The sequence below is a fragment of the Oncorhynchus masou genome, chromosome 30, assembly GCF_036934945.1.
Source record: "Oncorhynchus masou masou isolate Uvic2021 chromosome 30, UVic_Omas_1.1, whole genome shotgun sequence".
Lineage (NCBI taxonomy): Eukaryota > Metazoa > Chordata > Actinopteri > Salmoniformes > Salmonidae > Oncorhynchus > Oncorhynchus masou.
Genome location: NC_088241.1, coordinates 13,675,192 through 13,699,768, shown reverse-complemented (window position 1 = coordinate 13,699,768; position 24,577 = coordinate 13,675,192). Strand labels below are relative to the sequence as shown.

The 24,577-nt window shown below is 43.7% G+C and overlaps 1 protein-coding gene across 21 annotated transcripts in view; it reads left to right on the top strand.

The window, feature by feature from the left end:
* The window catches only part of LOC135522090 (E3 ubiquitin-protein ligase UBR5), a 46,696-nt gene that overhangs the window by 19,741 nt on the left and 2,378 nt on the right, over nucleotides 1–24,577 (top strand). For 5 of the 21 annotated variants that reach the window (XM_064948035.1, XM_064948027.1, XM_064948022.1 and 2 more), the window contains 27 exons: nucleotides 12–103; nucleotides 234–380; nucleotides 540–658; nucleotides 810–936; nucleotides 1,109–1,238; nucleotides 1,546–1,706; nucleotides 1,918–2,157; nucleotides 2,356–2,479; nucleotides 2,692–2,803; nucleotides 2,932–3,063; nucleotides 4,307–4,564; nucleotides 4,800–5,071; nucleotides 5,608–5,825; nucleotides 5,955–6,188; nucleotides 6,409–6,482; nucleotides 15,943–16,115; nucleotides 17,371–17,505; nucleotides 17,873–18,087; nucleotides 18,379–18,499; nucleotides 18,972–19,356; nucleotides 19,521–19,608; nucleotides 20,198–20,308; nucleotides 21,472–21,616; nucleotides 23,206–23,336; nucleotides 23,602–23,662; nucleotides 24,073–24,254; nucleotides 24,451–24,535. In XM_064948035.1, coding sequence (XP_064804107.1) covers nucleotides 12–103; nucleotides 234–380; nucleotides 540–658; nucleotides 810–936; nucleotides 1,109–1,238; nucleotides 1,546–1,706; nucleotides 1,918–2,157; nucleotides 2,356–2,479; nucleotides 2,692–2,803; nucleotides 2,932–3,063; nucleotides 4,307–4,564; nucleotides 4,800–5,071; nucleotides 5,608–5,825; nucleotides 5,955–6,188; nucleotides 6,409–6,482; nucleotides 15,943–16,115; nucleotides 17,371–17,505; nucleotides 17,873–18,087; nucleotides 18,379–18,499; nucleotides 18,972–19,356; nucleotides 19,521–19,608; nucleotides 20,198–20,308; nucleotides 21,472–21,616; nucleotides 23,206–23,336; nucleotides 23,602–23,662; nucleotides 24,073–24,254; nucleotides 24,451–24,535 — 4,272 coding nt within the window. The remainder of the gene's footprint in view (nucleotides 1–11; nucleotides 104–233; nucleotides 381–539; nucleotides 659–809; nucleotides 937–1,108; nucleotides 1,239–1,545; nucleotides 1,707–1,917; nucleotides 2,158–2,355; nucleotides 2,480–2,691; nucleotides 2,804–2,931; nucleotides 3,064–4,306; nucleotides 4,565–4,799; nucleotides 5,072–5,607; nucleotides 5,826–5,954; nucleotides 6,189–6,408; nucleotides 6,483–15,942; nucleotides 16,116–17,370; nucleotides 17,506–17,872; nucleotides 18,088–18,378; nucleotides 18,500–18,971; nucleotides 19,357–19,520; nucleotides 19,609–20,197; nucleotides 20,309–21,471; nucleotides 21,617–23,205; nucleotides 23,337–23,601; nucleotides 23,663–24,072; nucleotides 24,255–24,450; nucleotides 24,536–24,577) is intronic. The other 16 variants (XM_064948031.1, XM_064948023.1, XM_064948038.1 and 13 more) reach the window with 14 other exon arrangements.

The window sequence follows — 24,577 nt, the reverse complement described above, 5'->3', positions numbered from 1 at the left end:
GTCCCATCTAGGATATCTTTGAGTGCCGGACCTGCGGCCTGTTGGAGTCTCTCTGCTGCTGCACTGAGTGCGCCAGGGTGTGTCACAAAGGACACGACTGCAAGTATGTACTTCACTCTTCATCCTGGTGTTAGTGGATTTTATTACTTACATCCCGGTTTTATACTGTTGTAATGCATCACTGCATCTGATACAGGGGATTTGCACAAGGCCTTTAATGTCTTTCTCCCCAGACTCAAGAGGACCTCTCCCACTGCGTACTGTGACTGCTGGGAGAAGTGTAAGTGTAAGACGCTAATTGCTGGACAGAAAGCTGCTCGCCTGGACCTACTGTACAGACTGCTCACCACCACTAACCTGGTCACCAGTCCAAACAGCCGGTAAACACACACACCGACTGACTGTAGGCTGTATTTTCTGTTCATTGTTAACACGTTTTGTTTTTAAATCCAATGTTGTTTCTCTTCATTCAATATGTAAGGTGTTCTTTCGGGGGCTTTAGTAACGTGTTTTTCCTTTCCTCTCTGGCTGGCCAACAGGGGGGAGCATATCCTTCTGTTCCTGGTGCAGACTGTTGCTCGGCAGAGTGTGGAGCACTGCCAATACCGGCCCCCTCGCATCAGAGAGGACAGGAACCGCAAGGCTGCCAATGCTGAAGGTGGGTGGAGGTTTACTACTGTTGTCAGGCCTGGTTTCACTTCAAGGAACACTGAAAGTCTAGCATGATGGCTCAATGTTTATTTTCATTTGCATCAATTCTCTATTCTAAGAGACAATTCTAATGGTTTGTTGTCCTCCCTGTGTGTCAGACTCTGACATGCCGGACCATGACCTGGAACCTCCACGCTTCGCCCAGCTGGCCCTGGAGAGGGTGCTGCAGGACTGGAATGCTCTCAAGTCCATGATAATGTTCGGATCCCAGGAGAATAAAGACCCGTGAGTTCTCTAGCCCTGTCTGCCTTGACCAGCTCAGTGTCACCTCTCAAACGTCTCTGTCCAACCCTCCAACCTCTCCAACCTCTTCTATTGGATGAGCAGCTGTTTTACCAGTTACGAGTCCTCTTAGTAGTGTCACCTTTAACTCTGGCGTCCTGGTTGTGTGTTCTAGGTTGAGTGCCAGCAGCCGTATCGCCCATCTCCTTCCGGAGGAGCAGGTGTACCTGAACCAGCAGAGTGGCACCATCCGCCTGGACTGCTTCACACACTGTCTCATTGTCAAGTGTGCCCCTGACATTACAGTAAGTTGGGTCAGTCTATCCCCCCTTAAATTACTCAGAGCTTCAGGAGTCAGTCAACTACAGTTGTAACACCTACAGAAGTCCTCTTTCTGGGTCGGATTCTCACACAGATTAAGCCTAGTCCTGGACTCTACCTATTTCATTGGAATTTAATTTGTGTCAGAGAAACTTGCCCAGAGAGTACACCACCTCCTATCTATGTGGCAAGTGCAACATGATCCTTCTAGGTGTTCTAACTATGTGGAGTGAACCTGAAGGTCGTCTGTGTGCCTTAGTTAACCGTCTCTGAATCTTCTGTCTCCTGTAGTTTATTGACACCCTACTGGGGACCTTGGTGAAAGAGCTGCAGAACAAGTACACTCCTGGCCGGAGAGAGGAGGCCGTCGTCGTCACCAGGAGGTTCCTGCGCTCCGTGGCCAGGGTGTTTGTCATCCTCAGCGTCGAGATGGCTTCATCCAAAAAGAAAAAGTATGAGTGCCAAATCCAGATTGAGTTCATTTTCCTGTTGTATAAGGCTAGTGGTTGGTTTTAAAGGACTGGACTCGCCCTTTAGTGGATTTAAACACATTTTATTTGTTTTGTACTGCTCCCTACTCCGAGGTGACTATCAACATAGCAGCAAGGACTGATTTGATACTTCCAGTTGACATCTAATTTCTTTTCTCGTTATTTCTTCCAGTAACTTCATCCCCCAGCCCATTGGGAAGTGCAGGCGTGTGTTCCAGGCCCTGCTGCCCTATGCGGTGGAGGAGCTGTGCAACGTGGCGGAGTCTCTCATCGTGCCTGTGAGGATGGGCATTGCCCGGCCCACTGCCCCCTTCACCCTGGCCAGCACCAGCATCGACGCCGTGCAGGGCAGCGAGGAACTCTTCTCTGTGGAACCCTTGCCACCGAGACCCTCCCCAGACCAGTCCAGCAAGTGAGTGGTTTTACTCTGCATTCGCACAGACCGACATGCAGACTGTGTTTTCACCACAGCTCTGTTGATTTGGAGGTCTTTGTGACCTTCCTCTGGGGAAAATATTATCTAGGGAAACACTTCTGCCGTGTATAAATTGGCTTGGATTTAAACATTGCATTGTTAACTCAAATGATCTTGTTTGCCTGTATGTGTCAGTTCTAGTCAGACTGCATCGTCCTACATCATCAGGAACCCCCAGCCTCGCCGCAGCAGCCAGTCCCAGCCGGTCAGAGGGCGAGACGAGGAGCAGGATGACATTGTGTCTGCTGACGTTGAAGAGGTGAAGAGTCTCACTAGAATATGAACATATCACTTGGGGGGGGGGGCAGCAAAGATCAAAGTGTTGGGTGTAATCAGGGTTGCTGTCAGTTTAATTGGAATTTCAATTTACTTCTGAAATTGACTGAATTGAAATGGAATTGAACCCAACACTTGATTGTCATGTGCTTTCTCTGTACTAATTCCCAGCTGTCTACCTCTTGTCTATGGCAGGTAGAGGTTGTCGAGGGCGTTGCCGGGGAGGAGGATCACCATGAAGACCAAGAGGAACAGGGAGAGGAGAACGCTGAGGCAGAGGGACAGCATGATGAACATGATGAGGATGGTGAGAACCTAGACTGGACTCCATCTTTTTTTTCTACCACGAATGTGGTAGAATATTACAATCTTTCTACAAATGATTAATAATGATGAGGATGGTGGTTGAAGAGGGGGATGTCCTTTCCTCTCTAGGAAGCGACATGGAGTTGGATCTGCTGGCTGCTGCGGAGACGGAGAGTGACAGCGAGAGTAACCATAGCAACCAGGACAATGCCAGCGGTCGGAGGAGTGTTGTCACCGCAGCAACTGCCGGCTCTGAAGCAGGTATTAATAATTCACACCATTCTTTTGTTTTCACATTTTAGATTAAGTCCTGGTCATTTTATTTGAATTGAATTCCCTGATTAATTTTATTCTGTGATGTGGCCACTGGCCAGCCACCCGTCTAAATGACCTCATTTAACGATTCTACCGGAGTTCCAGAGACTGCTAAATGGAAATTGCTTTCTGCCTCACCACCCTCTTTAATATTCAGTTGCTGTTCAGGCAAACTATTTTTCGGTCACGTTATCACCAGTCTTGATTGGTCCTCACACTAGCCAGTAACAGGGAAGAGGCCCTTTTGATATAAAAAAAATAAAGTTCCTTTTAGGTCACATTGTTCTTACCACTGTTGACAACATGGCATAAGACTGCGGACAAACTCGTCTACTACTATTACTCCATGAATATCATTACTCAATACTCAATGTATTTCATTTGCAGGAAGTAGAATGTCCCTGGCTTTTCAAAGTGTTGGTATGGGCTGTTTTTTACTACAATGCATAATATGTCAGGGCCAGAGTGACATTTGAGGTGCACACAGCTTATCCTAAGGAGTTCTCACAGTATTGCCCTCCTCCATCCTTACACATCACCATGGTTCTCATCAACTAATAATGTCTTACTCCCAAGTCTCTTGTTGGTGTTTCCCCCTGAATAACAAACTAATCACTATATCTTTAGTCTTGCTAACTGGTGTGGGGTTCCTCCCTGGTGTCCATCTCCATTTTCCCTTTCATTCTTTGTGGTTGTAATTGCGTTTGAAATGGCAGGAAATATTTATAATTATGGTGTCTCTTCCCCTCAGACACTAAAATCACTCAGAAATTAGACAAACAATAGAAATAAAACCTATGATGGAACCAATGCCCTGGGCCCAGTTTTTCAGCTTGATCGATCTGGATTTAGCCTATCAGATTGGATTAAATGCATAGCTGGAAACGGAATGAATAAAACAAGAGTCCCCATTAAAGTCAATGATTAATCTCTTCACTTAATTCTATGTGGTTATTCCTGTCCTATAGGTGAAAAACTGCACCCTGGTGTAACTGGTACTTTAGCCTAATTTGAACAACAAGAAACAGCGTTGTTTGAGTTGAGCCTCTCAATGTAGCTTGCATGTGGTGGTGTGGAACACTAACCTGCACTCCCGCTACCTGGCAAGGTGAGCAGCCGTTTAAAGTGCTCTCTCCTCTGTTTCCCCATCCCTCCTCTCCTGTTCCTCTTCCCATCCCTCTCTTCCAAGGTGCCAGCAGTGTCCCTGCCTTCTTTTCAGAGGACGACTCCCAGTCCAACGACTCGAGCGACTCGGACAGCAGCAGCAGCCAGAGCGACGACGTGGACCAGGAGACCTTCCTTTTGGATGAGCCTTTGGAGAGGACCACCACCGCCTCGCACGTCAACAGTGCTGCCCAGGCGCCACGCTCCATGCAGTGGGCTGTACGTAACACCCCCAGCCAGAGAGCCACGGGCAGCGCCCCCTCCAGCTCCTCCACCCCCGCTGGTCAGTACTAATACTACTACATGCACAATCTAGGCTGTACTCACAAGCACTTTCATATTGACACATCCAAGATGGACTACATTAGGACAGTCTTGCAATGATTTAAAATGTCCTTTGTTTATCATTCTATCACGAGCTTATTGGACTGACTCAGTGGGATGTTTTTTGGTGTCATGTTCTGTTGGGTACTATGTTGGTGAGGTCTGTCTGTGCTGACGCTCATGTCTCTGCCCAGCAGCGAGCTCCACAGGTCTGATCTACATCGACCCGTCCAACCTGCGGCGCAGCAGTGCCATCAGCACTAGCGCGGCCGCTGCTGCTGCAGCTCTGGAGGCCTCCAACTCGTCCAGCTACCTGACGTCAGCCTCCAGCTTAGCCCGGGCCTACAGCATCGTCATCAGACAGATCTCTGACCTGATGAGCCTCATCCCCAAGTACAACCATCTGGTCTACTCCCAGTACCCTGCTGCAGTCAAACTCACCTACCAGGATGCTGTCAACCTGCAGGTGACACAGACCCACACACAGATCAAATTGAGGGGCGGCAGGTAACCTAGTGGTTAGTGCGTTGGACTAGTAGCTGAAAGGTCAGCTCGGGGATTTGATCTTGCAACAAGGTAAAAATCTGTCGTTCTGCCCCTGAACAAGGCAATTAACCCACCGTTCCTAGGCCGTCATTGTAAATAAGAATTTGTTCTTAACTGACTTGCCTAGTAAAAAAAAAAAAAAAAAAAAATGTAATACATATTTGCATTGTTACCTACCAATTTTTTATTTTTACCTTTTATTTAACTAGGCAAATCAGTTTAAAACAAATTCTTATTTTCAATGACAATTGAAACATGTTGGTGTCAATAAAGTGGTTCTGGAATTGTGTTATATGGTATTTATTATGTTGTACCTATGGGATAAGAAGCAATACAGACACCTTTCTGAATAAAGTGAATCAAACTTTTGATGAGATGCACATTTTGACTTTTACACTACACAAGTGTTATTGACGTTCTGACTGAAACAAGCTTATTTGTGTGTTAAACCACCAGAACTTTGTTGAGGAGAAGCTGATCCCTACGTGGAACTGGATGGTGTCCATCATGGACTCTACAGAGGCTCAGCTGCGTTACGGCTCGGCCCTGTCCTCAGCAGGTGACCCCGGTCACCCATCCCACCCCCTCCACGCCTCGCAGCACTCTGCCCGCAGGGAGCGCATGACCGCCCGCGAGGAAGCCAGCCTCCGCACCTTGGAGGGACGCAGGTCTGGGTAAATTAAGTGTAACCCAAAATAGGGGAATCGAATGCTTTATTTGCAATCAGCAGTGTTTCATAGGCCGCCACTCGTTTCTAATTGTTTATGGATTATATTTCAAGTCACTGTGTTTCTTCCTTCCAGACGTGCTGCCACTCTGCTGACAGTGCGTCAAGGGATGATGTCAGCACGGGGAGACTTCCTGAACTACGCCCTGTCTCTGATGCGTTCCCATAATGACGAGCACTCTGACGTTCTGCCTGTGCTGGATGTGTGTTCTCTCAAACACGTGGCCTACGTCTTCCAGGCCCTCATCTACTGGATCAAAGCCATGAACCAGCAGACAACTCTGGACACAACACAGATGGACCGCAAGAGGTACTGACTCCCCTGGAATGGATGGACATGTTTTCACTGACTCTTTCTCTGTCTTTACTCCATTCCTCACCTCTGACCTTGGCTTCTTCTGCAATGCTTTTTGAGAAGGACGTGAGGAATCAAGGAAAGCCTAATTGAGATGGAGCCACTGACTCACTTGAGAAAATGACCTGCATGTCAAATATTCAATGTGATTTAACTCTATTCGTTTACCCCACAGGAGCCGAGAGATTCTGGAACTGGGACTGGACAATGAAGATTCTGAACATGAGAATGATGAGGACACCAATCAAAGTAAGTTAATCGAATAATGAAAAATATTCTTTGATATTTGTGTGTTCTGTTTGAAGTGTTCTCATACAGGTGTCTTAACCTATTCTTTTTCACCTCAGTTTGATTGACAGCCATTTTAAGAGTGAGTTACTAGTCCATTGACATGTGGAGCACTGTTAGGTTGTTTTCTGGTATTGGAAGGCAGACAAGCCAGAAGAAAGGCAGTTAGGCAGAAACGTGGCAAAAAGAAGAGGGCAGCTCCCAAAGGTATAGTTAAGTTCAGATTAGACAAACAGTTTTGCCCTTTTTGAGTCACTTAAATCTGACAAACGACACTTAAACTGTTTGCTCAATCAGCCACCTTTAGTCACTGTTAGTGAATATACAGTGCTGTGAAAAAGTATTTGCCCCTTTTATAATTTTCTCTGCTTTTGCATATTTTTGATACCGAATGTTATCAGATCTTCAATCAAAACCTAATATTAGATAAAGGGAACCTGAGTGAAAAAAAAATAACACAATTACATATTTTATAAACAAAGTTATGGAACACCCAATGCCCCTGTGTGAAAAACTAATTGCCCCTTACACTCAATAACTGGTTGTGCCACCTTTAGCTTCAATGACTCCAACCAAACGCTTCCTGTAGTAGTTGATCAGTCTCTCACGTCACTGTGGAGGAGTTTTGTCACACTCTTCCATGCAGAACTGCTTTAGCTCAGTGACATTTGTAGGGTTTCAAGCATGAACTGCTTGTTTCAAGTCCTGCCACATCTCAATTGAGATTAGGTCTGGACTTTGACTATTCCAGGTATTCCCAAACTGGGGTATGTGTACCCCCAGGGGTATATGCAATGCCATCAGGGGTATCATTTAACACCAAAAAATATATAAATTCTTCACATTTCCAAACAGTACATTTTATATTTTCCAACGGGGCTATACAATTTGGTGAGGTTTTCTCACCGGAGTAGCCTCGTTTCACTGCCAAAAAAGACTTAAACCATTAAGTGTTCAGCGAAATAACCAAATGTTAAATACAGGTCACCTAGTCAAATAATTAACATCCAATCACATTTACCATTACTCTCTCACAGGAAACCTTCACTCTTGCGCAGACATTTAGAAATGAAACATGGCAATTTGAACAATAAGCCAAGTTTACTTGAGTGAGAATAAAAATGACTTTCGAGTCGTAAGACATCAACATATACCATTAATAAGAAGGGGCTAGAAGCGTCTTATATGGTGAGCTACTGAGTGGCAAGGACAGGCAAGCACCACCCTATTGTGGAGGACTTAATTCTTCCTGCTGCCATGGATATGGCTGGGACAATGCTGGGGGAAAAGGCCCAAAAAAACTATACAGACAATGCCTTCATCAAACACTGGTTCACAACGCATCAGTGACATGGCAGGAGATGTTTTGAAACAATTACTCCGTTTACAAGCCAGTGAATTATATGCGTTACAGCTGGATGAGTCAACAGACGTGATGGGCCTGGCTCAGCTCCTGGTATTTGTCCATTACATTTATGGGGGGTCAATTAAGGCAGACGTCCTGGTTTCCAGAAGAGGATATCGGGAGAGGATATTTTTAAGGTACTGGACAACTCTGTGACATCAAATGTACTTTGGGGATCAAGATGTGTTGGTATCTGTACAGATGGCGCAAAGGCTATGACAGGAGTGGAGTGGTAATGCGCGGGCGACGCAGTTGCTCCCGACACCACTTGGGTACACTGCAGCATCCACCGAGAGGCTCTTGCTACCAAGAGAATGCCTGACAGCTTGAAATATGTTTTGGACACTACAGTGAAAATGGGTAACTTTGTTAAAGCAAGGCTCCTGAACTCTCGTATTTTCTGCACTATGGAATGATATGGGCAGTGACCATGTAACACTTTTACAACATACAGAAGTGCGCTGGTTATCAAGGGTCAAAGTATTGACACGTTTTTTTGGAAATGAGACTAGCTTAGTTTTATTTACTGACCGTAATTTTCACTTGTCTGACCGCTTGCATGAGGCCAATCGTGTTAGAAACTCGTCATATCTGGGTGATGTTTTTTCTGGCCTGATTGATCAGAATCTAGGATTACAGGGGGACTACTCATCTATATTCAATGTGCGGGACAAAATTGAGGCTATGATTTAGAAGTTGGCGCTCTCTTCTGTCTGCATTAACAAGGACCACACACAGGTCTTTCAATCATTGTACGAGTTTTGAGTGCAAATGAACTCCAGCTTATGGAAAATGTTGAATATTATGTAGCGGAGCACCTGAGTGAGCTGGGTGCCCAGTTATGCAGGTACTTTCCCGAAACAGACGACTCAAACTGGATTCTTTTCCCTTTCATGGCTTGCCTCCAGTCCACTTACTGATATCTGAACAAGAGAACCTCATTGAAATTGCAACAAGTGATTCTGTGTAAATTTAATTTAATCAGTATCTGAATAGGGCTGCACTCAAGAGTTTCTTGCCTTGGCAAATTGTGCTGTTAAAACACTGATGCCCTTTGCAACTATGTACCTCTGAGAGTGGATTCTCGGCCCTCACTAGCTTAAACTAAATACAGGCATAGATTGTGAAAAATGATTTAATACTGACTCTCTCCAATACAATCTAACATTGCAGAGTTATGTCCAACCTTTCAAGCACAGTCTTCACATTAACCTGTGGTGAGTTAGTCACAATTTTTTATGAATAAGGTTTTATGTAAGATGGTTAAATAAAGAGCAAAATTATTGATATTATTTGTGCCCTGGTCCTGTAAGAGCTCTTTGTCACAACCCGGCTAGTGGGAAGTGACAAACTGACTCATTCTTATATTTAATAAATGTATTGTATAGTGTGTGTGTGTGGGTGGCATGCTTAAAATGATAGCAAAAACCAACATTTTGAGAGTGCCCTGTCCCTGATGCTAGAGGGGGTACATGGCTGGAGGTTGAATGTTTGAAGGGGTACGGGACTATAAAAAGTTTGAGAACCACTGGACTAGACTATTCCAAAACTTAAAATGTGTTGCTTTTTTGCCACTTTCATGTTGACATGATTGTGTGTTTTGGATCATTATCTTGCTGCGTGACCCAGCTGCCCTTCAGCTCACAGACGGATGGCCTGACATTCTGCTGTAGAATTCTCTGATGCAGAGCAGAATTCATGGTTCCTTCTATTAAGGCAAGTCGTCTAGGTCCTGAGGCAGCAAAGCATCCCCAAACTATCACACTACCACCACATGCTGTGCTTCTACCCTGCATCCCACTAAGAGCTTGCTTCTGAAGCTTAGCAGGGTTGGTCCTGATCGGTCCCTGGATTGGGAGCCCAGATGCCCCTGGAAGTGGTGTTGGAGGGCCAATAGGAGGCACCATTTCCTCTCATCTAAAAAAAATGTAACATCCCATTGCCCTGTGTAAGGTGCAGTCTTTCAGATGGGATGTTAAACGGGTGTCCTGACATTCTGGTCACTGAAGATCCCATGGCACTTATCGTAAGAGTCCTGGCTAAATTCCAAAGTCTGGCCCTCAGAGTTGCTGTATATATTCAGAGCCGTATCCCTGTAATGCTTAGAGAAGATCTTATGTCAAGTGTTATTTAAGTGTTGTAGTTGCAAGTTCACTTTGCACATCTTCAGCCTTTTCTTTTGGCGTGTTGCTATAGGCCACCAAGTGCTAACAGTCAGTATTTAAATTAGAGGTAGACCGATTATGATTTTTCAACACTGATACTGATTTATTGGAGGACCAAGAAAAGCAGATACCGATTAATCGGGCGATTTTTATTTTATAAATATATTGTTATGACAATTACAACAATACTGAATGAACACGTATTTTAACTTAATACATAAATAAAAATAAATTTAGTCTCAAATAAATAAACATGTTAAATTTGGTTTAAATAATGCAAAAAGTGTTGGAGAAGAAAGTAAAAGTGCAATATGTGCCATGTAAAAAAAGCTCATGTTTAAGTTCCTTGCTCAGAACATGAGAACATATGAAAGCTGGTGGTTCAATATTCCCAGTTCTTCAATATTCCCAGTTAAGAAGTTTGTAGGAATTATATGACTATTTCTCTCTATACCGTTTGTATTTCATTATCTTTGACTATTGGATGTTCTTATAGGCACTATAGCATTGCCAGCCTAATCTCGGGAGTTGATAGGCTTGAAGTCATAAACAGCACTGTGCTTCAAGCATTGCGACGAGCTGCTGGCAAATGCAGGAAAGTGCTGTTTGAATGCTTATGTGCCTGCTGCTGCCGACCACCGCTCAGTCAGACTGCTCTATCAAATATCAAATCATAGATGTTATTAGAATATATTAAACACACAGAAATACGGGCCTTAGTTTCTGGATTTGACTATATTAATGACTTATCATTTCGAAAGTAAAATGTTTATTCTTTCAGTGAAATATGGAACCGTTCCGTATTTTATCGGACAGGTGGCATCCCAAAGTCTAAATATTGCTGTTACATTGCACAACCTTCAATGTTATGTCATAATTATGTACAATTCTGGCAAATTAATCACGGTCTTTGTTGGAAGGAAATAGTCTTCACACAGTTCGCAATGAGCCCGGCAGTCCAAAGGGCTGCATATACCCTGACTCTGCTTGCACCAGAACGCAAGAGAAGTGACACAATTTCCTTAGTTAATATTCCCTGCTAACATGAATTTAACTAAATATGCAGGTTTGAAAATATATACTTGTGTATTGATTTTAGGAAAGGCATTGATGTTTATGGTTAGGTTCATTGGTGCAACGGCAGTGCTTCTTTTCACGAATGTGCTTGTTAAATGATCACCCGTGTGGCAAAGTAGGCTGTGATTCGATGATAAATTAACAGGCACCGCATTGATTATTTGCAACACAGGACAAGCTAGTTAGACTTGTAATATCATCAACCATGTGTAGTTAACTAGTGATTATGTTTAGAATGTTTTTTTTAATGTAAGATATGTTTAATTCTAGCTTGCAACTTACCTTGGCTCCTTGCTGCACTCGCATAACAGGTGGTCAGCCTGCCACAGTCTCCTTGTGGAGTGCAATGTAATCTGCCATAATCGGCGTCCAAAAATGCAGATTACCGATTGTTAGAACTTTAATTAGGGCCGATTTCAATCTGCCATACTGGTTTTTAATTAGTTGACCTCTAATCTAAATATTATGTGTGAAATGCTAGATTGTTTATATCACATACACTGAGGTCTACTTTCTTGGGGGCCTGAATATTGACTGGTTTTCATCAAGCTGTCTGTTCAAGAGGAAGCTTCTTATTGTAACCAGTGCCTGTTGTCTGGTTCAGGTTATTAATCAACCTACCAGGGTGTTTACAAACACTACAGGAACAAGATCATCCACATGTATCGTTCACATTTTTACTAATGCCGTGGAACTTTGTTCTAAAGCTATATCCGTGCCCATTGAATGCAGTGATATTGTGGCTATATCCAGGAAAGCCAAAGTTCCAACAGCTGGGCCAAAAATAGTGTATAAGAGATCATCCACATAAGAATCACAGCAAAATCTTTTGTATGATGTTAAAAAATATTTGTTGGTCTGATGTGATTAATGAGGAGCATCCAGACGCTGCACTTGATGAATTTATTATATTGCTACTTCCAATTATTGATAAACATGCACCTGTTAAGAAACTGACTGTTAGAACTGTTACCCATAATTTCCATTTAAAAGTACTCCAAAGTACTCAAGTTTTTTCCATCATTCTTTATATCATTGATCTTGACTTCATAACAAAGTTTCCCCTCTTTGTTAAGTTCAGTCACAATTTCTCAATTTGCAGTAAGTAAGCAAGTCAGATCTACAGTCAGAAATTATGGGTAGAAAGACAAATTAAACTCCCATCTTTCATCCAATCAGATGGCTTATTCATCACAACCATCTGATGTTGCCAATTATTTTAATGATTTCGTCATTGGCAAAGTGGACACACTTAGGCAGGAAATGCCCACATCAGTGAGCAATTATATTCATGCAAAAAAAAAATGATGAAAGAAAAGCAGTGCAAGTTTGGATTTTGTAACGTTAGTTTGGGAGAGGTGGAACAATTATTGTTAATGGTCAATAATGACAAACCTCCTGGCATTGACAATTTAGATGGAAAGCTACTGAGGATGGTAGAAATGGCTATAGTCAGCTATCAGTCATATTTTTAATCTGAGCCTAGAGGAAAGTCTTTGTCCTCCGGCCTGGAGGGAAGCCAAAGTAATTACGCTATCCAAGAGTGGTGAAGCGGCCTTTACTTGTTCTAACAGACCTATAAGCTTGCTGCCAGAAATTGTTTGACCAAATAAAATGCTATTTCTCTGTAAACAAATTAACAACAGACTTTCAGCATGCTTATAGAGAAGGGCACTCAACATGTACTGCACTGCCACTGATTAGTTGAAAGAAATTGATAAGAAGATTGTGGGAGCTGTACTATTAGATTTCAGTGCAGCCTTTGATATTATTGACCATAACCTGTTGAAAAACTTAAGTGCTATGGCTTTTCAACCTCTGTCATATTGTGGATTCAGAGCTATCTATTTAATAGAACTCAAAGGGTTTTCTTCAATGGAAGAGTCTCTGTCAAAAGTGGTGTACCGCAGGGCAGCTCTCTAGGCCCTCTACTCTATTTTTATCAATGACCTGCCACTGGCATTAAACAAAGATATGTGTGTCCATGTATGCTGATGATCCAACCATATACGCATCAGCAACCACAGCTAATGAAGCCACTGAAACCCTTAACTTCTTGACGCTACCCATCCCTTTAGTGGGATAATTGTCATCAACAACTGCTGAATTGCATAGCGCCACATACAAATAAGATTACTAAAAATATTTATATTCGTGAAATCACAAGTGCAATATAGCAAAACACAGCTTAGCATTTTGTTAATCCACCTGTCGTGTCAGATTTTGAAAATATGTTTTACAGCGAAAGCAATCCAAGCGTTTAAGTTTATCGACCGCTCGACAAAACATTATGTACACCTAGCATCAAGTAGCTTGGTCACGAATCAGAAAATCAATCAAATTAATCGTTTACCTTTGATCTTCGGATGTTTTCACTCGCGAGACTCCCAGTTACACAATAAATGTTCCTTTTGTTCCATAAAGATAATTTTTATATCCAAGATACCTCCGTTTATTTGGCACGTTATGTTCAGAAATCCACAGGAAAGAGCGGTCACGACAATGCAGACAAATTCTGTTGTACCAAGCAAAACGCCGCTGGCATCCGGCCATACAATGACATGTTGTCTTTCTCGCTAATTTTTCAAAATAAAAAGCCTGAAACTGTCAAAAGACTGACACCTTGAGGAAGCGATAGGAAAAGGAATCTAGTTGATATCCCTTTAAATGGATCAAAGGCAGGCTATGGAACATCATGGAGTTTTCAAAATAGAAGCCACTTCCTGATTTGATTTTCCTCAGGGGCTCGCCTGCAATATCAGTTCTGTTATACTCACAGACAATATTTTGACAGTTTTGGAAACGTCAGTGTTTTCTTTCCAAAGCTGTCAATTATATGCAGTCGAGCATCTTTTTGTGACAAAATATCTTGTTTAAAACGGGAACCACAAGTTCTGCAGGCTCTAGTTTTGTCTTATCTTGATTATTGTCCAGTTGCATGGTCATGTGCTGCAAGGAAAGACCTAGTTAAGCTGTAGCTGGCCCAGAACAGAGTGGCATGTCTTGCTCTTCATTGTAATCAGAGGGCTGATGTATAAATACTATGTATGCCAGTCTCTCTTGGCAACGAGTTGAGGAGAGACTGACTGCATCACTTATTTTTATAAGAAACGTGTTGAAAATCACATTGTTTGCCTAGTCAATTTACACACAGCTCTGATGCGTGCACACACTTACGCCACATGGGGTCTTTTCATAGTGCCCAAATCCAGAACAAATTCAAGAAAACGTAGTTATATAGACCCCTTATTGCACGGAACTTCCATCTCATATTGCTCAAATAAACAGCAAACCTGGTTTTAAAACCCAGAAAAAGCAACAACTCTCGGCACAATGCCACTCCCCTATTTGACCAAGAGTTTGTGTGCATTTATATGTGGGATACGTGTGCCTTTATAAAAACGTATGTAGTTCTGTGTAATGTTCTTCTGTATCATGTTTTGTGTGGACCCCAGGAAGAGTTGCTGCTGCTTTTTCAACAGCTAATGGGGGATCCTAATAAAATACCAAATACCATCACGGTAACCTAATCATGCCCAGCTTACAATTGGCTCATTCACCCCCCGTAACTATTCCACAGGTCATTGCTGTAAATGAGTGTTTTCAGTCAACTTAACTGATAAGATAAGGGTTAAATAACAAACATGCTTGACCATTGCATTCCACAGTAAGAACTTTAACCAATCTTTGGTTTTCGCCAGGCATAATGGGACCCATGTCGTCCAAAAAGTTTTACTTATCTGTCCATAGAACATTCATTCTTCAGGTGCTTTTTGGCAAAATTGAGAACTTTTTGGATGAGATGGGTCCCATTTATGTCTGGTGAAAACGAAACTGCATTGCACAGTAAGAAACTCCAACGGTCAAGCATGGTGATGGTTTGGGGATGCTTTGCTGCCTCATGACCTGGATGACTTGCCTTAATAGAAGGAACCATGAATTCTGTTCTGTATCAGAGAATTCTACAGGAGAATGTCAGGCCATCCGTCTGAGCTGAAGCTCAGCTGGGTCAAACGGCAAGAAAATGATCCAAAACACACAATCAATTCGACATGAAAATGGTTAAAAAGCAACAAATTGTACGTTTTGGAATGGCCTAGTCAAAGTCCAGACCTAATCCCAATTTAAATTACATTGTGGCAGGACTTGAAACGAGCAGTTCATGGAGCCACAAATGTTGAGTAAAAGCAGTTCTGCATGCAAGAATTGGCCAAAATTCCTCCACAGGTACGTGAGAGACTTAACAACTACAGGAAGCATTTGATTGCAGTCATTGCAGTTCAAGGTGGCAAAACCAGTTATTGAGTTTAAGGGGGCAATTACTTTTTCACACAGGGGAATTGGGTGTTGCATCACTTTGTTAACCAAAATGTGTACTTTAATTATTTGTAAGCACAGGTTCACTTTATCTAATATGTTTTAGTTGAAGATCTGATAACATTCAATAGCAAAAATAGAGAAAATCAGAAAGGGGGCAAATATTTTTTCACGTCACTGTAGGTCATGGCTCTCCAAACCTGTTCACGGAGAGCCACCCTCATAGGTTTTCACTCCAACCCCAGTTATGTAACCTGATTTCAGATTATCAACCAGCTTATTATTAGAATCCAGTGCGTGTGATTTCAGTTGCCGTGAAGCTCTCCAGGAACTGGGTTGAAGAGCCCTGATGTTGGTGATAGGTAGTTTGAACTATGTACAGTCATTTTTTTGGTCAGTCTTTCCCAGTGGTCTTTTACAGTGTGAAGGAAGCAGTGCTGACCTCTCTTCCTCTCAGGTTCCACGCTCCAGGATAAGGAGGATGACACGGTCCCTGCTGAGATGGGACAGAACCACCCATTCTTCCGGCGCTCTGACTCCATGACCTTCTTGGGCTGTATCCCCCCCAACCCCTTCGAGGTCCCCCTGGCTGAGGCCATCCCCCTGGCAGACCAGCCTCACCTCTTGCAGGTTAGCACATTTCTTTAATTTGCACTGACCAGTAAGTAATTGCATGCTTTCATGATCAGTCAACATCAATTGATCATGTATTTTCAGATTCGCGAGGGTAGCCTATCATTTGGCATATAGCTAGCTAGCTAAGTTTCACTTAGCTTGCTTCATCAGAGGTTATGCTTTTGAAAGAGCTTGACATCGGCAAGTCCTTGTCATATTGACATTCGGACTACTGTCTTCGCCTCTATAGATGCCAAACAAATGAAACAATATAGACTTTTAGTTTATCCTCTGAAAGTTAGCTTAACTGGCCATATTGATGTCACCGGTTATTGGTTTGCCAATTTGACATGGCTCATAAATCATGTCCGTCAGCAGCAATTGCGATTAAATACCAAAACATGTTAAAGGTTTAATGTCACTAAGTAGGTTTGTGTTGGTTGGAGAAAAAAGTACATTAGCACTACGTTTAGCCAACTGTACAAAGTTTCTACCGGTAACTTGCAAAGTAAGCCATTATCAGCTAACAATGGGCTTACATCGGCAAATGCGCCCTTCTGCTGCTTGACAGGCAGAGCCCACAAAGGATGGTGAAGTGAACCTAAACCACTCAAACTAATCAGGTGTAGTTCACTTATAATTCAATTATATAATTAATGGTGGCCAATATTGAGATATTGTGAGTCTACCTTCACATATCTGAAATTACATGATCAATTGTTTACTGATCATGACAAGCATGCAGTTACTTGCTGTATAACTCTGATGACAGAGCTAAATGTAGCGTAACCTGAACTGTGTAGTTCTGACTATGCTCTTCAAGGTGACGGTATTAAAACCAAATAGTTATAACATTTAATTAACAACCCCTTAACTGGATTTTAGTTGTCAGTGGTTTTAACGGACCTCGGGGTCTCCTTGCGCCCCAGCAGGCAAATGTAACTTTTTTATTTTATTGATATTGATAACTACCTATAAGAGAAATTCTATTAACAAAGTGGAATTCAAGTGACATGTGCAGGTGAAGTCCTAACGGGCTCCCAAAACAGCTTGTTCTGTACAATCCTTAATGCAGTGTTCCGACAGTAATTATGTTAAAACACAGCTATAGAGCTTCTTTGCCTACTTATAGCTTTATGGAGCAAGCTGTGTAATCTACTCTAGAAGTCAATAGATCCACCACTACCAATACATTGCTAATCTCTGTTTTTTTAGTTTGTTTCAATAATATGACACTGCAACTTATTTTAAATTTTTTTCTACCTCCCAGCCAAATGCAAGGAAGGAGGATCTGTTTGGCCGTCCTAGTCAGGGCCTGTACTCGTCCTCGTACACAGCAAGCAAAGGCCTGGCCGAGGCCACCCTGGACCGCAGCTGCATGGAGGTTAACATGGGCTCCTCTCAGGTACACATAACACACTGCGCGCCCTGACAACACACCAGCCCTGCTCTAATACTCTTATCATGCATCCTTCCTTTATCCCTCATCCCTTCAATCAACATGCATCCCCCCCTCCTTTCTTGAAAGAATCCATGGTCTCACATGACTGGATTGGTGAAAGCAATGCAATGGAAACTGGAAAGCTTGCTAACGCCAATCCATGTTAGATCAGTGATTAGCACTTCATGGAAGGAAAAAAAGGAAGGAAAGATGATTCAAATTTTTGGAGCAGGGCCACAGTCTTCACAGTACTTTTCCATCCTAAAAAAACATTAATTATAGCACCATTCACTATAACCACAGCTGTGTTGTGTCCCCGTGGATCCCACAGATCCTACCCACTAAGATGTCCTACTCCGCCAACTTGAAGAACGTGATGAGTATGGAGACTAGTCAGCGCGGCCGAGAGGACCAGCCCATGGACCAGGAGCTAGTGGCTCCAAAGCCAGGCCCCTCACCCCACGACCTAGCTGCCCAGCTGAAGAGCAGCCTCCTGGCTGAAATAGGTCTCACTGAGAGTGATGGCCCCCCGCTCCCTTCCTTTAGGTATGGTCCACGTGGCTAGTAAATAAATGAAAATTCCATCTAAGTTTGGTTTCTGTTTGATTTGCTTCAGTAAGGAAACAATGAATATAGTTAGGTTATATAAATAAATAAATAAAAATGTTCCCACTCAATTCTCTCCCTCTTTGCCTATTACAACTGCATATGTAAATGCCCCTTACTCTCCTGTCTTTTGTATTAACAAGGATGTAACATTGTTGTGCCTTCTCCTGTCTTCTCCAGACCCCACTGTAATATTAACCAGGAAGTATATCATATCTCTGTCCTCTCCAGACCCCACTGTAGTTTCATGGGGATGGTGATATCCCATGACATGCTGCTGGGCCGCTGGCGTCTGTCTCTGGAGCTGTTCGGGCGCGTCTTCATGGAGGATGTTGGAGCAGAGCCTGGATCGGTATGCACACTCAGAGATTGATGTTTAAACATTTATATTTACAGTATTTCTCCAACCTCAAACCATTAATACAATGAAATCCACAAAAATATACAGCTAGACACAAAATAAAAAAAGTACCATTACCAAGATGATGGGCTAGAAAGTTTGAATTGCCTGGCTGGGCTGTTGAACAGTGCATTGATAATTCAAATGGAACTGTTAAAATGCTTTACCTGTGGATTATTGTGAATAACTAATGGCTATCAACCAATCAGAATCCCGAATCCAAATGTAAGTTTTTATTACAGTAGACGAGTCACTAAGGCACTACAAAGCTTTCTGTCCCCAGATCTTGACAGACAAACATGTAATGAAGAAAAGTACAATTACCAAGATGAGATCAGGACTAAAAAAAACAATCTGTTAAACATTAAAAACAGTTGCAGATCTAAGCAGACATTTAATCCTGTCTGTCTGACCCCGTCCCCAGATTCTGACCGAGCTGGGGGGTTTTGAGGTGAAGGAGTCGAAGTTCCGCCGGGAGATGGAGAAACTCCGTAACCTCCAGTCCCGTGACCTGGCCCTGGAGGTGGACCGTGATCGTGACCAGTTGATCCAGCAGACCATGAGGCAGCTCAACACCCACTTTGGACGGCGCTGCACCACCACACCCATGGCTGTGCACCGCGTCAAGGTCACCTTCAAGGACGAGCCGGGCGAGGGTAGTGGCGTGGCCCGTAGCTTCTACACGGCCATCGCCCTGGCCTTCCTGTCCAATGACAAGCTGCCCAACCTGGACTGTGTGCAGAGCGTCAGCAAGGGCATGCAGGCCAGCAGTACGTGTCATCACGATTACAACTCAAGTATGACATTGAGTATGAAACTACTAGCGTCAATTTATGAATTACTTAACTCAAATGGCAGTTAAACATGGTGGTGGTGATAACTTACTACTACCACCACTCTGGGGGAAGCAAGAGGAATTTCAGAAGAGAACAGAGATATATAGATCTTTCCTAAAGTCTCCCTCTGTGTGTAGATCTGATGCAGCGGCTGAGGAACAGAGACCGGGAGAGGGAGCGGAGGAGTGGAGGGCTCCGAGCCGGCTCTAGGAGAGACCGAGACAGGTGAGACATACCTCCCTGCCCACCAACCCTGTGGTTGTAGTGTGCTTTGGGCTATTAGGACATGTTGCCTTTCAGAAAACATTTGACCATCTGTTAATGTGTTAGGCTGGAGTTACACAAAGCAACCTTTAAGCAAATTTAGTTGCAGTTAGAGGTTGCAAGTGACATCTCAAGCAACTTTGCTGATACACGAAGTAACTCAAACGTGATTGAAATTGTGTGCAACAGCCAATCAAATTGAATCTGCATTGTCATATGGTTTGAGAAGGCGTAACTCACCTAATGTCATCTGCTGCAGTACATCAGGATTTCACGAATTGTTTATCCAACCGCATGGTTATTGTATAAGAATGGATTTGGACAAAATGCTGGCTGTACAATTTAGCTAGTCAAAATGAAAATGTTATTTAGCTAGCTAGCAACGAGCTAACCAAGCTCGCAATGACCTAAGCTAGCTAGTGCAGTTCATGTTGGACATTTTTAGTTGAAACTGGTCTGAGGTCTGGGTTCACTTCAAAAATTACATTTATTGACTACCAAACCATGTACCTTAACCATGACTTCCCATAATGCCAATATTTATTTACAGCTCCCGTTTGGCTAATGTCTCTTCTACCAACCTTGATCGCGGTTCCCGCAGCACTGACAGCTGTGTTGACATGACAACTGGGTCGGAGTTCCGAACCTTCAAATGGATCATGTGCGAAGCATTCATTTTGATTGGCTGTTGCTTGCAACTAGTGCACAAAGTTGAATTTTTTGGAACTTGATGCAACCACGTTGTAGATTAATTACTTATCAGTTGCTGGGGGTATTACACAAAGCAATCCAAATGCAACATAGTTTGAAAGTTTTAACTATAGCCTTATACTTCTCACCACTGAAAAAATAAAAATGTTTACACTACTGAGCTGAGCCGAGCCTAGCTGACCTGGTTACGCATCCACCATAGTTTCTGGCCTGCGCTGCATTGTCTGATCTCGCAAACACTCATGGGATAGCTAAAAAGAAGTCCGGCTACAATATGCTGTCCTAACATTCAAAAATGTTACCAAGGTGACATCGTTCACTGAACCCCCTTTCATCCTCGAGTCAGTTAATCTTACCAAAAACTATAAACCTGTAGTTAATGTTTAACAAAAATGTAATGAGTAAGTCTTCACCACCTAATTCTATATCTAGGGAAGGTGTATTGTGGTGGTAGAATCTGTATTTATGAAATTCTATATGTGCACGAACATTTCTAATCAATCCATATGACAAGACAAGGATTCTGACACCAGTTCACACACTCAATGCTGAATACTCCCTTTAGCTCTAGCAATACACATGAGTTTTCATGATATCTGTTCTGCTGTGATTAGCATGCCGAGTTCTACAGCACAGCTGACTGCTCTCTACCACGTTATCGCGTTGGCCAAATGTTATAAAGTAGCGAGGCACAATGGCAGCTGTCAATCAGATGCATGGTGATTTCTTTGAACAGTTTATTAACTTTGGTTCCGTACTTCATCAAGAAGCTGTTAAACTAGCTACCGTATGACCATTCAAACAAGCTTGTACTTGGCTGTAAGCTGGAGCATGGTTTGCTGTAGTAGCCAGTGCGTCATAGCTACCGAGAGCGGAGTGATTTTCACAATTAGGAACTACTGTTTGGCGGATGAGCAAAATCCAAATTGTATAGATGAGTTCCACGTCCAACAAGACTGATCGGTTGAGGGACTGGCATTGCGTAGGAGTGACGCGATCTGGCGTAAGACAATGGCCTGCACTGGCCAGTTTGGTTCGGGTCGGCACGATGGTGTAGAATGTTTGAGGGCGCTAGCTAACCTTCCCTTCTGTGTGTGTGTGTGTGTGTTCCAGGGACTCGAGGAGACAGCTGTCCATTGACACCCGGCCCTTCAGGCCAGCCTCGGAGGGAAACCCCAGTGATGAACCTGACCCCCTGCCTGCCCACAGACAGGCCCTGGGAGAGAGGCTGTACCCCCGCGTCCACGCTATGCAGCCGGTACCTACCAGCTTTACAGTCAAATTATCTATAATCTGTAAATGCAGTATCCATTCATTATCTAATTTATTTATATATATATATTGCTCAAAAAAATAAAGGGAACACTTAAACAACACAATGTAACTCCAAGTCAATCACACTTCTGTGAAATCAAACTGTCCACTTAGGAAGCAACACTGATTGACAATACATTTCACATGCTGTTGTGCAAATGGAATAGACCACAGGTGGAAATTATAGGCAATTAGCAAGACACCCCCAATAAAGGAGTGGTTCTGCAGGTGATAACCACGGACCACTTCTCAGTTCCTATGCTTCCTGGTTGATGTTTTGGTCAATTTGAATGCTGGCGGTGCTCTCACTCTAGTGGTAGCATGAGACGGAGTCTACAACCCACACAAGTGGCTCAGGTAGTGCAGCTCATCCAGGATGGCACATCAATGCGAGCTGTGGCAAGAAGGTTTGCTGCGTCTGTCAGCGTAGTGTCCAGAGCATGGAGGCGCTACCAGGAGACAGGCCAGTACATCAGGAGATGTGGAGAAGGCCATAGGAGGGCAACAACCCAGCAGCAGGACCACTACCTCCGCCTTTGTGCAAGGAGGAGCAGGAGGAGCACTGCCAGAGCCCTGCAAAATGACCTCCAGCAGGCCACAAATGTGCATGTCTGCTCAAATGGTCAGAAACCGACTCCATGAGGGTGGTATGAGGGCCCGATGTCCACAGGTGGGCGTTGTGCTATCAGCCCAACACCGTGCAGGACGTTTGGCATTTGCCAGAGAACACCAAGATAGGCAAATTCGCCACTGGCGCCCTGTGCTCTTCACAGATGAAAGCAGGTTCACACTGAGCACATGTGACAGTCTGGAGACGCCGTGGAGAATGTTCTGCTGCCTGCAACATCCTCCAGCATGACCGGTTTGGCGGTGGGTCAGTCATGGTGTGGGATGGCATTTTTTGGGGGCCGCACAGCCCTCCATGTGCTCGCCAGAGGTAGCCTGACTGCCATTAGGTACCGAGAGGAGATCCTCAGACCCCTTGTGAGACCATATGCTGGTGCAGTTGGCCCTGGGTTCCTCCTAATGCAAGACAATGCTAGACCTCATGTGGCTGGAGTGTGTCAGCAGCTCCTGCAAGAGGAAGGCATTGATGCTATGGACTGGCCCGCCCGTTCCCCTGACCTGAATCCAATTGAGCACATCTGGGACATCATGTCTCGCTCCATCCACCAAGGCCACGTTGCACCACAGACTGTCCAGGAGTTGGCGGATGCTTTAGTCCAGGTCTGGGAGGAGATCCCTCAGGAGACCATCCACCACCTTATCAGGAGCATGCCCAGGCGTTGTAGGGAAGTCATACAGGCACGTGGAGGCCACACACACTACTGAGCCTCATTTTGACTTGCTTTAAGGACATTACATCAAAGTTGGATTAGCCTGTAGTGTGGTTTTCCACTTTAATTTTGAGTGTGACTCCAAATCCAGACCTCCAGGGGTTGATCAATTTGATTTCCATTGATAATTTTTGTGTGATTTCGTTGTCAGCACATTCCATAATGTGACTGACTGCTGTTGGTCCTTCCTCTCCAGGCGTTTGCCAGTAAGATCACTGGGATGCTGCTGGAGCTCTCCCCAGCCCAGCTGCTGTTGCTCCTGGCCAGTGAGGACTCTCTCAGGGCCAGGGTGGAGGAGGCCATGGAGCTGCTCATTGCACATGGAAGGTATAGTGTCCTTTTCACCACTCTATCGTTTTGTTCTCAAAATGGCACCCTACTCACAGTGCACTACTTTTGACCAGTGCCCCAAATGCTATATAGGGAATAAGGTGCCATTTGGGACACATCGTCAACCTCCACAATTTCAAGGATGCCCTCTTGGCCAGGTCTCCCTTGTGAAAGTGTTTTTATTTTTTACCTCCAATAGGACAACCTGGTTTGATTAAAAAATAAAGGATACACTGACTAAAACCCCCCTCTCCTTCCACAGGGAAAATGGTGCTGACAGCATACTGGACCTGGGTCTCCTGGAGGCTCCTGAGAAAGCACAGGTAAGCTTCAGCTCTCCATCTCTGGTCCCAGCATGCCCCAGCTCTGTGGTCCAGGAACATAAGTCATTAGACATGTCTGAAAGAAAGTTGTATGAAGAATAAAAGGAATTTGGCCTTCAGCCTTATGACATTAATTTACTGGTTAGATTTCTCTGAAAGTGGCTGTTTTTTAGAGGTTTACTACAGCATAATACAAATATTCACCTCATGATCATGCACTGATATTATGCTCTAATAGTAAGAGGTTATATAGGAGACTGTTTAATGTCAACATTTCAGCCTTAGCAACCTTTCTCAAGACCAGTCACTTATTTTACTGGGTGGCACTGATTTTCATTATTTTACACTGTAATAACAATAGAATTAGTCAATTATTGTCAATTGCAAGTGCCTAATTTTCCTGGTTGTAGCAGCAGGAGAACCGTAAGCGTCATGGCTCCACGCGCAGTGTGGTGGACATGGAGCTGGACGACCCTGAAGACGGAGATGACAACGCTCCCCTGTTCTACCAGCCCGGGAAGAGAGGCTTCTACTCTCCCCGGCCCGGCAAGAACACTGAGGCCAGGCTCAACTGCTTCAGGAACATCGGCAGGTAAGTCCTAGCATCCCATTCCCTTTATAGTGCAACCAGGACCCATAGGAAACAGGGGGCCATCTGGAGTGCAGACAGTATTTACTTGTATTCAGGGATAAAACAACAATAATATGTAACCTACCTCAATTTCCAAGTATTTAAAAAAAAAAAAAAAAAAAAAATTTTTTTTTTTTTTTTTTTTTTTCTTCTCCAGAATACTAGGGCTGTGTCTGCTGCAGAATGAGCTCTGTCCAATTACTTTGAACAGACATGTCATCAAGGTGCTGCTCGGCAGAAAGGTAATGAGTTCCACTGTTATATGGGCACTGTTGTACACTGCT